The sequence below is a fragment of the Schistocerca nitens genome, chromosome 4 (genome assembly GCF_023898315.1).
Source record: "Schistocerca nitens isolate TAMUIC-IGC-003100 chromosome 4, iqSchNite1.1, whole genome shotgun sequence".
Lineage (NCBI taxonomy): Eukaryota > Metazoa > Arthropoda > Insecta > Orthoptera > Acrididae > Schistocerca > Schistocerca nitens.
In genome coordinates, this window is record NC_064617.1 from 969,282,015 (window position 1) to 969,301,526 (window position 19,512).

The window sequence follows — 19,512 nt, forward strand, 5'->3', positions numbered from 1 at the left end:
TTACCTGTCTGCCACCCCCACCCCCCCACCCACCCCTCCAACCTCTGTTATGTACAATGTGCTTAGCTTTCCACCTTTATTAACTCGTGCACAGTGTTTAAGGAGTAATCTTTGTCTTTCATATTACCCTGTCTTCCACCTTTAAGCTCTCAGGCTTCCAAATCTCATCCAATAGAATCCCCAACAATCAGTCCTTCCTTCTCATCCTGTCGGGTAAGTCTTCTCTGATGTGCAGATCTAGGTGACTTTCCTAAAATCTAACCCTTTTCCTAGACCTCCCCAGTCCTTTTGTTTCACCCCTCTTCCTTCTCCTTCAGCTGTTCTGGCTGAAGAAGGAGTGACTCTGAAAGCTTGCTTAATTATAACCTTCTTTTATGTCGGTGTTCTGCAGCCAATTGGTAAGTAGAATTTTTACCTACCCAATTATATTATTTTGCAAAAAATTGATTGATTTCATTGTTATACATCTCATCCACAGGATTTTTAACAATGAGTGCAAAGAAGCAGCAGCCTTCAAGATAAGTGATACCTCACTGAGCACATGTGTATCTTTCATCAAAAAGTGAGGGGACTTAGGAGAAATGCGATCAATTAGTAGTTAACATAAATGAAAGAAATTGCTTTAATAGATTGGAAATAACAGCCAACCAGTTGCAAAATACTGGTTTATTCAACCTTGACCTTGGTTTTGACAGTTTTAAAACTGTCTTTTTCAGAAAGTATTGTATGTAGAACCACATTATGTATATACAATGTGGAAGCTGTTGACTGTCTATTACAAGTCCATGTAATCCACTTAATCACCATTTAAAATAAATGATTTCATAGTAGCAGCTCTCTACTGTACAGGTTTGTCTTAAAAAATTTTAAAATACTGTCAGTGCATGTCACTAGCTCTGTACATGGTATTAAGCTCTACAGGATCCAATGCCACATTTTATATTTAACATAATATATATACAAATCTGTCAAGTTGCACACTACACATTGTAGGATCCACTGTCAAATGTGTGATATTTTAAAAAGTTTTAAGATGAAGCTCTATAGTAAATCACGTATTTCAAATGGTGATTAAGTGGGTGAAACACAAATGTACTAGACAGTCAATGACTTCCACACTGGATGAAGATCATGTAATTCTACATAACACCTTCTGAACATGACAATTTTAAAACTGTCAAAACTATGGTCAAGATCTAATAAACCCATATTTTACAACTGGTTACTTGTTATTTCCAATCCATTGAAGCTCTGGCATGCACAGTTGCTGAAGTGCAGCCATGTTCAAAATCTTGAAAGATATTGTGTAAACAATGCTCAGATGCATTGTCCAGTCACATTAATGTGACCACCTATCAAATGCCTGAATAACCACCTTTTGCAGTACAGTACACTGCAAGATGTGCAGAACGAGAGTCAGTCAGGTGTTGGAAGGTATTGACAGTGAGATGGAGTCAAGCTGACTCCACTGCCATGGCCAACTGTGCTAGGTTTCTCAGGAAAGGATCCTTGGCACAAACAGCCTGATGGAAGTGGTCCCACAGATTATCGATTAAGGTTAAAATCTGGGGAGTGTGGTGGCCAGGAGAGTATGGTAAACTCACTCTGGTGCTCTTCAAACCATACACGTACACTGTGAGCTGTGACACATTGCACAGTCCTGCTATCATATACAAACTGTATGTAGGAATTATATAATAGATAGATAAAAAAATCTACTCACCAAGCAGTGGCAGAACTCACACACAAAAGACAGTTGTAATTGGCAAGCTTCTGGAGCCCGTGGCTCCTTCTTCAGGCAGAAGCATTGAAGAGGAAGGAAGATGGCTGAAGGAAAAGCACCGGAGTGGTCTAGCAAAAGAGGTAGATTTCGGGAAAGTCACTCAGAATCACGGGTCAGGGGAGACTTACTGTATGGGATGAGAATGGAAGGCTGATTGTTTGGGACTGCATCGGACGAGATTTGAAAACCTGAGAGCTTAAAGGTGGAAGACAGGGTAATAGGCAGACAAGGATTACTGCTTAAACATCAGGCATAAGAGTGAAAACTAAGAGCAGTGTAAGTAACAGAGGTGTGAGGGGGGGGGGGGGGGGGTGGTGGTGGTGAAAAATAGATGGAAAAGACAATGAAAGATGTAGAAAACTAAACTGGAGTGAAGCAAAGACTAGTTACAGTGAAGAAATGCAGAGACGGAAAAAAAAAAATTAACATAAATTAAGGCCAGATTGGGGAGGAGGGGGGTGGGGGGTGAGAGCCAGGGACATGTTGTAGTGCTAGTTCCAACCTGCGGAGTTCCGAGAGACTGGTGTCTGGGGGAAGATACCAGATGGCGCTTGTGGTGAAACAGGTGCAGAGGTCACAAATGTCATGTTGTAGAGCATGCTCTGCAACAGGAGATTGTGAGTTGCCAGTATACACCCTCTGCCTATGTCCATTCATCCTAATTGATAATTTGGTGGTAGTAATGCCAATGTAGAAGGATGCACAGTGTGTACGTAACAACTGGTACATGAAGTGTCATTTTGCTGGTGATTCTTCTTTTGATTGCATATGTTTTTCCAGTTACAGGGTTGTTATAGGTGGTGGCAGGAGGGTGCATAGGTCAAGTCTTGTAGTGGGAATGGTCACAGAGGGAGGAGCAATAGGGTAGGGAGATGGGTGCAGAAGGAGCCTAGGGTCTGACAACAATATTGTGGAGATTTGGAGGGCGATGGAAAACTATTCTAGGTGCAGTGTGCAAAATTTCAGACAAAATAGATCTCATTTCAGGGCATGATTTTAGTAAGTCATCACCCTGTTGAAGTAGCTGATAAACACATTCCAGAGCAGGATAATACTGAGTCACCAATGGTGTGCTCCGAAGCTGTTTTTTGGAGGGATCAGCAGTACCAGAATTGGATGTGATGGTCTGGGAAATCTGCTTTTTAACTAGCCTGGTGAGGTAATTACATGCAGTGAAGGCTGATGTGAGAATGGTGGTGTATTGCTGTAAAGAGTCTGCATCCAAACAAATACATTTGCCTCAAATCTCCATTGTTAACACTAAATTTAACATATTCCCTACAATGATGAATTCTTGTCCCTCTTCGAACAGGGTTTTCCAAAAAACTTTGTTAGAAAAAATACTCAGCATCTCTGACAAAATGCTGGATTACCAAGGGAATTTAGAAACCAAGTAAAATAAACAGGGAACTTTACACTGCTATGAGAATGTCTAAGAACATGACAAAAATTGGCCACTATAAAATGTACTGTAAGTTCCTAAAGAAGTTAATACAAAAACCAAAAGAAGCATATTATGAACCAGAAATTGACAACTCTAATAATAAAAAGAAGACTATTTGGCACATTGTTAAAAGGGAGATAGGGAAGAACAAAAGAATTTTAGATGACTTCAAAATCAAATATGAAGCAACTCTTGTATGCAATCCTGAAAACTTAGTCAATATTTTCAACAAACACATCTTGTCAGAGACAGACCAAGTAGGCTGCAAGGGATCTGTTAATTCTTTGAAAAGAAAAAAAAAGTTCATTGGAATAGATAAAATCTTTAACAGTTGTTCAAACACTGCTGTGCTTCTGTAAGTGATGTACTTGGCCACATTCTAATGCATCCTTGCAACAAGGAATAATGTCCAATAGACTCAAATATGAATTTAAAAATTTTCCTAGTTAATTGAATTTTTGAAGAAAGTTCAGGCTTGGAGCTGGTTGTCATCAACTACATTCCATGATATTTCGACTTGGGCACTTGCCAGTCATCCTCAGGTGAGTCATCAAAGACTGACAACGATTTCCTAAACTCCACAATATACAGTGTGCTGTGAGTATTCTGCGCATGTGTGAAAATGAAGCTGACACTTTGGCCATGCTACTCAGTGGCAATGCAGTCATTGGTGGAACTGGAGAACGAAGTTTATTCAGTTTATTCACCATTGACCACTTACAGCGGAATAGGTCTGAACATTAAATATACAATTAACAATAACTTTACAGTAAAGTTTTTACAATTTAATTCTTTTTCTTTTAGGAATATTCTTATATACTAATGTCAATGCTTATTTCAAAATATTCTGTTATCTTATAAAATGGGTGTTTGAGAAGCCAGTCATAAACCTTACGTTTGAAAATATTATTGGTCAGTGACCGAGCAGATGCTGGAAGTTTATTGAAGAGTTTTAAACTCATTATTTTGTGTGAGTTTGCAGTCTTTGTGAGTCTGTGTCTTGGTATGTCAAAGTCCAGTTTGCCTCTGGTGTTGTGGGGATGTATGTTCTCTCTGGTCTTGAACTCATTTAAGTTGCTTTTGACATAAAGCAGTGCTGTGTAGATGTATAGATTCACCACAGTTAATATCATGTGCTTGATAAAGAGGGGACGGCAGTGTTCCTTGGGCTTAGCTTTGCTTATTATTCTGATTACTTTTTTTTGAATTTTCAGTATTTCACTGACAAAGCAAGAATGTCCCCATAACAATATGCCATAGGAAATGTGTGACTGAAAGAGGCCAAAATATACCACCTTTAGATACTCATTAGTGACTACATCTGTCAGTCTCCAGATGAGATAACACACTCTTGCTATTCTCTTGCAGATATGGCTAATGTGTTCCTCCCAGTTTAATTTTGAGTCAATGTGGAATCCCAAAAATTTTATTGATTTGCTTTCAACAGCTGTAGTTAAACCCAGAATTAGTTCTTGTGTTTTATCAGGATTACACAGGAGTTCATTAGAAGAAAACCAATCCATTACTAGTTCTAGTTTTTCCTGTGTTGCCTGATGCAGTTCTGTTGTGTCATGGTGTGTATTGAGCAACGTTGTATCATCTGCATAACACACAACTGAATTTGCTCCTACGTGGTAAGGTAAGTCATTAATTGCAATGATAAATAGAAAAGGACCTAGGACCGAGCCCTGAGGCACTCCAGTCCGAACTTCCTTCAGTGAGGAGCATCTATTTTTAATTGATACATATTGTCTCCTGTTACTTAAGTATGATTCGATTACATCCAAAGATGGTTTGTGTATGCCATAAAATTCCAGTTTTGCAAGTAGGGTGTTAGATGGTATGCAGTCGAAGGCTTTGCTAAGATCGCACAGTACGACTGATACTAGATCCTTATTTTCGAATGCAGTTAACACCTGGTTAACAACTTCAGTGACAGCAGTAGTGGTGTTTTTACCATGCTGATATGCAAACTGTCTGTTGGAGAGGAGATCATGCTTATCAAAATAGTTATTTAGTTGACTGTACATTACATATTCAAAAACTTTAGAGAAAATTGGGACAATAGAAACTGGTCGATAGTTTTGGGGCAGATGCTTATCTCCCTTTTTAAAGACTGGTATTACTTTAGCAGTTTTGAGTGCATCTGGGAAAACTCCAGATTCTAAACACATATTAAAAATGAAAGAAAGAGGTTGACAGATAAGGTGTATTATTTTTTTCATTACATAGTTAGAAAACCAGTAACAGTCCATACTTTTTGAGTTGGTGAACCTTGCCACAGCTTTTACAATATCCTCTGGGGTGACAACATTCCATTGGAAAGTATACATACTATGGGGTACAGCACGAAGATGATCTAGTGCACAAGTGCCATTTTGCTTGATTTTGTTTTTCAGCTCACTCACTGAGGTTAGGAAGTAATTATTTACTTCTTCTGGGACCAGCATTGCATCTTGTGTACGGGTTTGTGAATTATATTGGTTGATGATATCCCACGCTGCTTTACATTTGTTGGGAGCACTTTCAATGTAATGTTCACATGCTTGATGATGGCTGTCCTCAGCGTGGCCCCTTGGTGCGGCATCAGTGCACTCTGTCATCTTTGATTTGAGGAAATCATGCAGATGACAGGATTCCATGCACTATACAGGTGGTACACAGAGCTTGCTTACACAGATCTCAGAAGCAGGTAGTTTGCCTAAGGAGCTCACTCACAGAAAGACCATGTTCAGGGAATATGGATATTCTATCCATAAGATCAACAGGGCATTGCCACTTAAAACTAAAAACCTGGAAGTGGGTAAAGAGGAGAGCACACTGGCAAAATTTCTAGCTCTTCTACTCTTTGTTGGCAATATTTCATTGGTTCCTGTACATAATGGTATGATGTACCGTAGCAGCAGATTAGAAGTGTTTCAATTGAATTGATTCTGTGTTATTCCTCTTCCTCATGTCCTTGACATCAATGCTACCAAGTTTGGTCCTTGTACATTAATTAGTTTCCATGTTATATGTGCTAAATAGGGAAAGTTTAATTATAACCATCACACTATCAAGCATTTTCGTACCAGCCACCAGAGGTGTTGTGTTTTGCAACAACATTGTGCCTTCTGATAGATACTTAGTTACAGGCTTGAGTTGAATTAATGCTTTTTGGGTACTGCCATAAGATGGAATTTCTTGAAGTTGTATTCTGCACTGACAAGCTCTTCCTTCCTGTATAATTGAATAAAGATTGATAATTGTTCTCATATGAGAGTGTCATTTTGAACACCAGATGCCTTGATTACAACGTGCATGGGACTTTATAGGATAATTTCTGCTTCATAGATAATTCGAAAAAACCAGTCACTAGCAAAGAAAATGTTCTTGGTGCAAAAATGTAAGAAAAATAACTGGTGTATACTGTAGCTTTAGTTGTAGAAACCTTTTGCAAAAACTAAACATTCTTAATGCTGTTTCCCAATAACCAAGGGGAATTTTTGATCTTGAGAAAACAAAATATCTCAAAAACTATGCATCTGATTGAAAAGTGGCAAAAAAATACATATACAGTACCCCAGAGGATGGAGTGGGTGACAACTTTCAAATCTTAAATAGGAACATCCCATTTTTTTACTAAATATTCAGATTCTTTGGGGAAAAAGTAGGTAACTTCTGTTTGCGGAACATTTTTCAAACATTTTTCATTGTGTGATAGATGGTGCTGTAATTAAAAAAAAAAGAGAAAGGCTAGCCATATAACAATATAGTGGAGATGCTGAGCCGCGATAGGCACAATAAAAAGATTCACACAATCATAGCTTTCGGCCATTAAGCTCTTTGTCAGCAGTAGACATGCACACACACACACACACACACACACACACACACACACACACACACACACACACAAAGAAAAGAAAGTGCAACTTGCACACACATCTGCAGTCTCAGAGAGCTGAAACTACACTCAACATTTTTACATTCCATCGTGGATTTTCCATTGTTGGAAAACTAGACATATCCAGTAAATGAGAAAAAAAGCTTGACTGAGGTGTGTCTTCTCACTGTTACAACTTAATACCTGTGGTGGACACTCCAACTAGAGTAACAGCACTTTAATGGATAATTTACTTGTAGATAAGGATAGTTACAATAATTTTACTGTGAAAAATATTATAAGTGGCCTCTCTGATCATGAAGGGCAAAAATAAACATATAAAGGAAAGAAAATTTTATTTGGAAAAACTTTAGGGTTATAAACAAACACCACTGAAAGCTTTAATTACCAATTACAGCTAGTGGACAGATCTCCTGTGTATGCTGCAGTTGATGTTAATTCAAAATTCAATGTATTTATCAATGAAGTTGCAAGTCTTTTTGAAGAAACCTTTCCAAAAACGGCAGTGAGAGAAAACCTGTTAAAACCTGGATACAAGTCTTGGATTACTAAAGGCATCAAAATTTCTTGTAAAACGAAAAGAGAACTATGCAGCAGCCAAGAGATCAAATGATCCCAGTAGGAGTGTGCACTATAAACTCTACAATAAAGTTCTGAATAACACCATACAAGCAGCAAAGGACATGTGCTTGAAGACAGAAATCGATTACTCAAGCAATAAAGTAAAAACTATTTGGAATTTTGTAAAGAAGGAAACAAGGAAAAATGCAGTTTGTAGCGAAAATATCCAAATAAGAAATGAGGGCCATCTTGTTATCAATCCAAAAATAGTTGCAGACACCTTAAACAAACAATTTTTAAAAGTAACAGAAAAAATAGCTTTACAAGGCTCCATTAACCAAGCCATCAATCTTTTGAAAGCCAGAGTACCTAGCTCAGTACAACATATGAAGGTAACAACAATCACTGTTCAAGAAATTGAGAGAGTTATGAAATTCCTGAAGTAGAAACTTTACTGGGATTGAAGATATTTCTAACAAATTATTAAAATACTGCTGCAGCCATGTAAGTAAAGTCCTTTGCCACATTTTTGATGCATCACATATGCAAGGAATAGTTTCTGAGAGGCTTAAGTATGCAGTTGTAAAACTGCTGTATGACAGGGGAGATAAGACAGATGCTGCAAACTATCGGCCAATATCACTACTGACAAGTTTTTCAAAGGTTTTAGAGAAACTAATGCATGCTAGGATAGTTAAGCATCTCAGGGATCAAAATATCCGGTGAAAATCAGTTTGGATTTCAGAAAGGTTTGTCAACAGAAGATGCAATATTTGCATTTGCTGGCAACGTCTTATAATCTATCAACAAAAAACTGAAGGTGGTTGGGATTTTTTGTGACCTAACAAAAGTGTTTGACTATGTCAGTCACCAGATTCCTTTACAAAAAGCTGCACATCTGAGTATAAGTGGTTCATCAGGGAAGTGGCTTAACTCGTACCTGTCAAACAGGAAACAGAAAATTGTAGGGGATAGTCAAAATGGAGTCCCATTATCTTCATTATGAGTTACCATCACATGTGGAGTGCCCCCACGGCTCCGTTCTTGGCCCCTTACTTTTTATGATCTTTATAAATGATCTGCCTCTCTGTACAGAATATTGCAGATTTGGCATTTTTGTTAATGACACTACACTAATTATTGATAATTTAGTAGATAAATTTGAAGAAACAGCAAATAAGGTTTCAAGTGGAACAGTGAACTGGTTTAACATTAATGATCTTTCTTTAAATTACACTAAAATAAACTACGTTCAATTCCACACAACATTGAAAGATGAAGAAATAGTAGTAAAAATAGGTGATCAGGTGATAACCAGGGTGGATACCCCAAAATACCTAGGCTTGCATATTGACAACAAACTGAACTGGTCAAACCACATCCTGGATCTATGCAAAAGATTGAGCTCAGCAACTGATGCATTTTTTCTTCTTATAGAAGTATGGAAACTGCAAAGGCAGCCTGTTATAGTTATTTTCATGCCATTATGGCATATGGAATTATATTTTGGGGTAATCAGTCCTTGGCTTAAAAAGTACTGTGTGCACAAAAAAGAGCCATAAGGATCATGTGTGGAGTCCCTCTTAGAGCCACATGCAGGAATCTTGTTAAGAAATTTGGAATCCTTACATCCACTGCGCATTATATATTCTCTTTGATATGCTTCATAATGAAAGGAAAATCCATTTTTACACTGAGTAGTGAGTATCATAGTCATGAGATGAGAAGAAAACATGATATCCACTATAAACAAGCAAATCTAAGTATGGTACAGAAAGGAGTCCATTTCACTGGCTGTAAGATTTTTAACGCCCTCCCTTCAAGAATTAAATGTTTGGTAGAAGATGAGCTCTTGTTTAACCCTTTAACTGCTCTGAATGTGTTAATGTGCGCGCCTTTGTACCTGTCCCTGTGTGCTCTGAACGTGTTTACATGCGCCACCAGTCTATGCGTAGACACGTTCAGAGTAGCAGGCAGAAGGACTGGTGGCGTTGTAAACACGTTCAGAGCACACGTTCAGAGCAGGTACGAAGGCGTGCACGTTAACACGTCCAGAGCAGTTACAGGGTTAAAAAAACTTTTAACACAGTTCCTATTACAAAGATCATTTTATATGATAGAAGAGTTTCTGAACTACAGTGTTTAACATTTCTTGTACTGTTAAATGCAAATATATGCCCAAATCTACATTTGTAATCCTGCCTATTCTTTGTTATAAACACATATTTTGCAATATTTATTTTCCGTAACACTTATTATTTTGTAATACTTATTTATCTCTCAAAATTGATTTTCTGTGGTAGAACCTAAGTTACTGTTTACTGTAATATGGAATCGTTTTGTTTTGTTTTTATGTGCTACCATGGATTTCTGAAACATTCCATATCCTGTGATATTGTCACAACATGGATCACTGGAACAAGAAATAAATAAATAAATAAATATAACAAGCAGAGATCATCTATGGGGAAATGGAATCTTGCAAACATGAATATAGGTCTGAAATACCCTTCGCTTTCAATGATTATCTGTACATTATTTAGGTTACATCCTTTTGTCCTCTTTCTTCTCAGTCTTCTGGTTCTCTTTTTTTCCTTTTGATTCTCCATCCCATCATCTCTGAATGATGTTTTATACTAAAACTTTATTTCACATTTTGTTACTATTATTCTTGTCTCTTATACTTATCACCATTCCTCTTCTGCCTTTGATATCTTTTTTTCTTCAGTTGCACTTAATTCTGATCCCTACACCACCACTAAGGGTGAAATACATCTGGACTGACATCAGTGAGCCCATGATCCTGAAGGTCTATGGATATCGGAATGCTAGATGCCTTTGAAAGAGAGGTACTTTGAAGAATTGTTGGCCCAACCTGTGAAAGAGGAAGATGGAGGAGGTGGTATATTATATATAAAGATCCACCCATTAGAAGAATAGTGAAATCAGCCAGATTGATATGGGTGGGGCACGCGGCACAGATGAGTGATACAGAAGATCCCACAACCACAAGAGTCTGTGTATGTGTGTATTTTTACTAGAGGAAGAACAAGAACTTGAAAGCTAGTGTGATTTTTCAGTTATGTGTTTATGTGTGCCACACACCAGTCCACTACAGGTGAGTGATTGCCTTTCCTATATTTTATGTATTTTTTCCATCTAGGAATTTCCATTACTATTGTCTTCTTCTATCTGTCTTCCACACATACGTAAACTGAAATCCTCATGGTGGTTTCTGTCTTATAAATTTAGGCTCATCTCAGGAACTACTGTAGGGATTTTGATATAGTTTTCACTAACAGATAGAGTGATTCACAATGAGTGTTTGTAGAGACAGGAGATAGGCATATGGCTGTCTAACTGCAGTGCCAGGCTGTGACCCACTGTCACTGGGAGGCCTGTGAGAGCTTCTGCTGACTACCTAAACCACTTGCAGTGGAGGTGTTTCACATATTAAACTGATAAGAACAGAATTTTTGGCATAGAGTTAATGTTTATGAGGTGTGAAAGGAAATGTGGGTAAAGGTAACAAAGAAATTGTAGCTCAAGCCAGGCGGCATTGGAGTCGGACAGCTGACAAGTACTGTTAACTTCTGCCAAGCTGGTACAACAGTCTGGCAGACCAGGTGGTGTGTCAGCTGTCACAAGATACTTCAAATGCCAATTAAATTTGGAAATATAACATTTGTACCTCCTGAGAACTTCCCTGGAGTGTGTTGCTTCAAGAACAATCACATCCATGCATGTGCACACCCCTACACACACACACACACACACACACACACACACACACACACACACACACAGAGAGAGAGAGAGAGAGAGAGAGAGAGAGAGAGAATATTTTAACTCACCTGAACAATTGACAGTAAGCCAGTGCACACAATTAGCAACTTGGGTTCTTGTGGAAAAGCAGCCAAGGAGCCAGCTATCACACTAAATACAGCATACACAAACAGACCAAATGCAGATACTCTTAGGAGAATGTCATTCAAATCACTCTGCTCTTCAGCACGGAATTTGAGACTCTGTACTCTGTAAGAAAAGAAAAGAAAAAGAAGAGAGACATTTCTTCAGTAACTTAGGAAGCAAAGGATTGAATATTGATATCTTAAATCATTAGCAATATACGAAGTACAGAGAACAACTTAAAATATAGGAGGCTGGAAACAAGTCTGTCTGTTATGTTTTCTGCTCCCATAAATAACTAAATTTTTTTTGGTCTTTCATTATGTATCTAATGCAGCTGCATACATAATATGTACGTCTAATATGTACAGGAATATGTCAAATTGTTATTTATGTGAAATTTCATTTAACTCTCTAATTAAGTTTTATTTACATTTAACTGCCTGAATACAATGATGCAAATAGTTTTACTAGAATCCTGAGTAATTAAAAGTTATTGCTTATTAAATTTACTACAATGTCTAATGGGGAGAAATTTTTAGCTAATGGGCAGCATATGAGTCATTGTTACCACTCATTCAAAGGCAGACATTCTCAACTTTCATAAGAACATCTTTTAAATTATCTGGAACTAATTAACTTACAAACTAACTGTCATTAAAAGTTTAGATGCTCATAATTTTGATTGCCTTTTTTACTTTAAGCCTACAAGATTCTAAACTTTGAGAATATAATTTTGGTAACTATAGTCTTTCAAGAATCAGACAACACCTTTCACTAATTAATTATGTCTCTAATTAAGATTCTGAATAATTTAGAATAATAGAATATTGATTTCAAGGTGCATGCCATACTTGTAATCAAGTACGTCATACTTAGAAGCATAATAACGCTGTGTGTAATTTTATGATCTAACCTTAAGCAGTTTTTATAAACCAGATAATAGTAAAGCCATATAGGCCACACAAAATAGCAAAATCTAACCAAGCCAGTTTTAAAATTAATAACTAGTTTCAGAAATCATATCATATTCTTCTGTCTTTAAGTAGCCACACCTCCCACCAAGTCTGCAGTCAGCAACTGGCAACCAAACAGACAGCATCTCTGTGTTATATAGTATTTTCAGTCTGCAGTCAGTAATTACAGGAATAAGCTCTAAGTGCGAAACAAATGTCTGTGACTGGTTAGCACTCTGACAACACAAATATGTTGGTTAAAGTGGAAGTACTGGGTGAGGTATCCAACACATAGCACCTCATGTTAAAATCCACACTCTGACATCATATGTGTAATGTCTATGTATCGTATCTGTAACCTCAAAGTGTTAATGTTGGACCACAATTATGTACTGGACAATGTAATTAATTTTGGTGACTGTACAGCACCTTAGATCATGCACACTGTTAATAGCATATTTCTCTCACTGTATGTCATGCTACTGTGAAGTTCAACAAATATTTTTCCTCCGATTTATGATTGCGTTAGATCTCTTCCACATATGTTTATGAAGAAAGAGATGTGCATCTCTTTACTTGTATAAACTGTGGTCTGTAAAACTGGAACTGGGCATCAACAACATTATAGACACATAATGTAGGAGGAGCCTTGTTGTGTGGTCTACATCATTTGGTACTATTTCTTATAGTATCAGTTTCCAGCATATTATTTCAGTACATCAAGACATGGAACTCCCAAGCCAAGTGCAACAAAAGGCGAGGGGTATGCTGCAACCTCAACAGAATATTGGCTTTAATTATTCTGTAATACTGCTCATGAAGACGAAATGTAGGGAGGCAAAATGTAAGAGGGTTTCAACAGGTGTAAGACAAACATAAATGACTGTTTTATCTGTTATTTGATATCAGTGGTGGTGGTAGTAGTAGAAGTAATCATCGTCATGGTTGACATGGTAACAGGAGAATGAATTTGAAGTCTAGCTTGACAAATTATTTATTAATTGACTGAGACAAATGCATGCAACATTTTTTTTGTGTAGCACACACAGTACAAGATATTATTTAAGACTTTGTTTAAAACATGATTATTATTGTTATAATAATACAGCATGGGAAAAAGTCCCCATACCCCTTAATTTGAGTGAGCAGTGTTCTGTCTTGCTGCAGCCATTTGCATTGTGTGAGGCCTCTTTTTTCAAACTGAGGTATTATGCAGGTTTGTAACATGCATAAATAATGCATGACATTCACAGTCCCTTCAAAATAAGTATGGGCTAAGAATACATATGATGTCATCACTGCCAATATCATTACACAAGACAGGTGCTTTCTAACTCGACTGCGTAATGAGGATTCTCTTTGCCCCAAATGACAATACTTCTATCACGAGCGGTGATAAAAGGCACATTCATTTGAACAGATAAGTTTCACATCTTACACTGCATTTGGAAATCGAGTTAACAAAGCATGGCCTGCTCATTCCGTTATGTATCCAATAACTCATTTACGAATGTTGGTCAAAAACGTCTGACCTTAAGGTCTTTTTTCATGTGATCTCACATTGTTGTCCTCAGTATACAAGTTCCAAAGCATGTTTATGTGTTTACTTCATAGGAGATTGTTCAATCAAAGCAGAGACTCCAATATGTTACTTCTTCTGTCTCTTCCTTAGACTCCAAGGCATGTCTTTAACACTTGCAAAAGCAAAAGCATTCTTTCACAATTCATAAGTGTTGCCTTTCACTGTGGAGCCATATTAAATCCTTCCTAGAATGCTTCCATAACCTATCTTACTGTCTGCCATGTTTATTGTCATTTGCAGACCCACACACTTGTCACTAAGTGCTCCTCAATTGTTTAACCATGACCACTGACATCTGCCGTGGCTACAAATTAAAACTCATCTGTGACTGTGAAAAAATGTAAATGAATTCCATCAACTGTTAAGAAGTAACAAAGCTACCAACCTGCATAATAACATTTGAAACTAAACAGGGGTTACAGGGGTACAGGGACTTCTCACCCACCCTGATTAGATTAGATTAGTTTTTCGTTCCATAGATCCGTGCTGAGGAGATCCTCGTGGATGTGGAACATGTCAATTTTTTTTAAAGCTGAAATAACAATACTAATAGTATGAATATATACTATACATCATTTGTCTCTATTAAAAAAATTCGTCAATGGTGTAGAAGGAGTTGGCCACTAGTAAGTCTTTCAGGCTCCTTTTAAACTGATCTTTATTTGTAACTAAATTCTTCATGTTTACTGTCAAATTATTGAAGATAAGTGTTCCTGAGTAGTGGACCCCTTTTGGAACTAAAGTAAGATCACCACCATCACCATCATCATCATCATTTAAGACTGATTATGCCTTTCAGCATTCATTCTGGAGCATAGACCCCCTTATAAAATTCCTCCATGATCCCCTATTCAGCGCTAACATTGGTGCCTCTTCTGATGTTAAGCCTATTACTTCAAAATCATTCTTAACCGAATCCAGGTACCTTCTCCTTGGTCTACCCTGACTCCGCCTACCCTCTACTGGTGAACCCATGAGTCTCTTGGGTAACCTTGCTTCTCCCATGTGTGTAACATGACCCCACCATCTAAGCCTGTTTGCCCTGACTACTACATATCTATAGAGTTCATTCCCAGTTTTTCTTTGATTTCCTCATTGTGGACACCCTCCTGCTATTGTTCCCATCTACTAGTACCTGCAATCATCCTAGCTACTTTCATATCCGTAACCTCAACCTTATTGATGAGGTAACCTGAATCCACCCAGCTTTCGCTCCCATACAACAAAGTTGGTTAAAAGATTGAACGGTGCACAGATAACTCAGTCTTGGTACTGACCTCCTTGCAGAAGAGAGTAGATCGTAGCTGAGTGCTCACTGCAGTAGCTTTGCTACACCTCGCTTCCAGTTCTTTCACTATGTTGCCATCCTGTGAGAATATGCATCCTAAGTATTTGAAACCGTCCACCTGTTCTAACTTTGTTCCTCCTATTTGGCACTCAGTCCATTTATATCTCTTTCCACTGACATTACTTTCGTTTTGGAGATGCTGATCTTCATACCATAGTCCTTACATTTCTGATCTAGCTCTGAAATATTACTTTGCAAACTTTCAATCGAATCTGCCATCACAACGAAGTCATCCGCATATGAAAGACTGCTTATTTTGTGTTCACATATCTTAATCTCACCCAGCCAGTCTATTGTTTTCAACATATGATCCATAAATAACATGAACAACAGTGGAGATAGGTTGCAGCCTTGTCTTACCCCTGAAACTACTCTGAACCATGGACTCAATTTACCGTCAACTCTAACTGCTGCCTGACTATCTATGTAAAGACCTTTAATTGTTTGCAAAAGTTTGCCTCCTATTCCATAATCTCGTAGAATAGACAATAACTTCCTCCTAGAAACCTGGTCATATGCCTTTTCTAGATCTATAAAGCATAGATATAATTCCCTGTTCCACTCTTAACATTTCTCCATTATTTGCCGTAAGCTAAAGATCTGGTCCTGACAACCTCTAAGAGCCCTAAACCCACACTGATTTTCATCCGATTTGTCCTCAACTAATACTCGAACTTTCCTTTCAACAATACCTGAGAAGATTTTACCCACAATGCTGATTAAAGAGAGAATGAAATAAAAAATATCTCAGTAAATCTGGATAACCATAGATGTGGGACATCAAAATTAAAGGACTTACTGAATGTGAAAGAATCTAATACAACAGAACATTTCATAGGAGGACCATTTTACAAAAGGAAAATTAGGAGATATGTGGAGAGGCCAGGGCTTCAACTATTTTTGACTGTTCCCTTAAAATTCTTTCTATACATTCCTACAAATTGGTATTCTGTCACAGGTCCAATCTATAACTTATCCTGGTCCATCCTTATGCCAGTCCTGTCCCAACCCCTTGCCACATGGATCATATTCATAAGAAAGACTTGGGATCAAGCCTATTTCATATGATCACCTAGCTCATACTATTTAGTTACTATCATTGGAATATCTTATCCTGCAACAGGAAGGTCCTCATATATGGCACATATTAGTTTCAGTGCCACCACTGCAAGGCTTTCACTGGGAGTATGATCATCTAGCAGCTTGGTCTTGAGCATATTTTCATGATACAAACTTAAGTTACAATTATGGACACCCTCAATTGAGAACCTGTGGAAACAAAGCCCATTAGTTAAATCTACATTAACTACTTCCAGCAGCCATTCTGCTACTATAGTGATCAGAGTGCAACATCTACTGTATGTAGTTATTACTGACAACATATTTTAACACAGATTTGCAAGCAAATGTAGGCCAATTTCATGTCAAAATGACAATGAACATTATATAGGTAAGTATCTCTTTATATCTAAAAACAAAGATGATGTGACTTACCGAACAAAAGCGCTGGCAGGTCAATAGACACACAAACAAACACAAACACACACACAAAATTCAAGCTTTCGCAACAAACTGTTGCCTTATCAGGAAAGAGGGGAAGGAGAGGGAAAGATGAAAGGATGTGGGTTTCAAGGGAGAGGGTAAGGAGTCATTCCAGTCCCGGGAGCGGAAAGACTTACCTTAGGGGGAAAAAAGGACAGGTATACACTCGCACACACACACACACACACACACACACACACACACACACACACACACACACACACACACACACACACATATATCCATCCACACATGACACACGATATGTGTGGATGGATATGTGTGTGTGTGTGCGAGTGTATACCTGTCCTTTTTTCTCCCTAAGGTAAGTCTTTCCGCTCCCGGGATTGGAATGACTCCTTACCCTCTCCCTTAAAACCCACATCCTTTCGTCTTTCCCTCTCCTTCCCTTCTTTCCTGATGAGGCAACAGTTTGTTGCGAAAGCTTGAATTTTGTGTTTGTGTTTGTGTTTGTTTGTGTGTGCCTATCGACCTGCCAGCACTTTCGTTCGGTAAGTCACATCATCTTTGTTTTTAGATATATTTTTCCCACGTGGAATGTTTCCCTCTATTATATTGATATAAGTATCTCTCTATTTATTTATGCACCAACTGCTGTCATTTACAACATTTGGGTTTTGATGTGTGCAGCCAAGATCTTACATCACAAATTACATATCAGAATTAGGACACCACACATTAGGAACTATACTATTACACAACTCTTCTACCTCATAAAAACATATGTTGAGTAATAGGTTCTCAAAGTAAGGATATTATAAGTTACTCACTATCAAGGGCTGGCTGCTTTTTCTATTAATAGGTGACAGGTTTTTATATTGAGGGAGGTTGCTGTTCATATTTTTTGTTCTTTGAAAGGTGACTGGCATGAGTTTCTTTCCATTTGTAATGACTGTAAATTGTCCTCACAACTTGTTTTGGCACATAAACAATATTTTTGCATCAGAAGAGTCACCCTATAAGATATTTCCATTGTGTTAAGAGAGAGTGGAATAAATCATAGTATGATGAGAAAGCTGCTCCCTTTCTGACACAGCATTTTGACTTGCATAATAAAAGAATCACTCACAATATTTTAGTGTATAACTAGTGTATTTGTGCAAACCCTCTTCAGTTGTGAGTCCAAATGTATTCCTACTAATCTGACTGAGTCACCCTCATTTGCTTTTTACTCACTTCATTGAGGAAAAGAGCATACAGTTTCAGTTTTGCTTTTCTTTAATATCATTTTGTTTTTGGATAATTACTGTGCAGACTGCAAAGAACTATTCACACATGTATTAGAAAAGTAAGGACCCAGGACAGAATCTTATGGGACTCTGGTAGTAACAGGAATGTAATTCGATCTGCAGTTATTAACTGTGTGACAACTCATTTCCTGTCTAAAAGGTAAAATTTTATGTGATTCTGCATGCTGTAATCTGAGAAAAGGAATAAAGGAGGAAGGAGGAAGGAGGAAGGGGTAGGAACAGAGTGGCAATGAACTGGGAAATGGCACCAAACAGAATGATAATAAGTCACACTTAACAAATAAGCTGCTTACCTGATGAAGCCAACAATAGTAGCTATTATGCTGAGAGACATCAACACACAGTGAGAAACATCTGCCAGGTATATTGCAAGCAGTCCATAATCTTGATGATGTATCATCACAAAGAAAAGTATGAGACAAATAAGAGATGCAACCAAAAGCAGGAGGCCACAGAACAGGCCTTTGCTAGCACCTACACAGTCTACACGGCCTTGGCGACGTGCTTGTGCCATTGCCACTGCTCTTCGTGATAACATTGCTTCCAGCCGTTGTTCCAAATCTTCCTGTTCCACATATCTGGCAACAACATGTACAGTCAGAACAACACAATTTCTATTTTTGTAAGAAACAGACTGAAGATGAAAAAGTGTTTCTATGCTAATCAATTAAGTTATTGGCCTTCTCAAGGAATATGATATAAATCGCTGCAAGAACAATTATAAACACAAAGTACTAGGCTGTCATATTTGACAGTAAGGACACAGAAATAGATTCAGCAGTTCAGTGAGTGATCTTTATTGAGTGTAGTATAGTGTAGATAGCATAGTATAGTATAGAATAGAATTATTTATTAATCAAAGAACCATTTTATGTTGGAATAAGATTTGCCAATTCAATACAAGGAAAATCCAAGTCAAATAAATGGACACCTAAATATATAGGATGGACCAGTTTAGTCCATAATGGGGAATAACTTAGGGTGGAGATGAGATACAGCAAAATGTTTTGGATAAAAGTTGTAGGTGGCAAAGTTGTAGGTGGCAAAGTTGTAGGTGGCATTGCTACTAATGGGCATGACCTTGAACATAATTTTCAAGGCGATTTGAAGTTACAGCGATTTTTTAAAGAGGGAACCCTAATTTTTGGCTGAAGATATCAAAAGAGGGGCAAATTTCGGTTATAAAATGATACATTATTCAAGATCATGAGTAGCTCAGTTAAGGTCAAA

At 37.7% G+C, this 19,512-nt stretch overlaps 1 protein-coding gene across 4 annotated transcripts in view; it reads right to left on the reverse strand.

Moving 5' to 3' along the window:
- LOC126253660 (proton channel OtopLc-like) overlaps positions 1–19,512 on the reverse strand; it is an 856,134-nt gene that overhangs the window by 37,177 nt on the left and 799,445 nt on the right. For all 4 annotated transcript variants that reach the window (XM_049955174.1, XM_049955178.1, XM_049955175.1 and 1 more), the window contains 2 exons: positions 18,576–18,860; positions 11,529–11,709 (listed from right to left, as the gene is read on the reverse strand). In XM_049955174.1, coding sequence (XP_049811131.1) covers positions 11,529–11,709; positions 18,576–18,860 — 466 coding nt within the window. The remainder of the gene's footprint in view (positions 1–11,528; positions 11,710–18,575; positions 18,861–19,512) is intronic.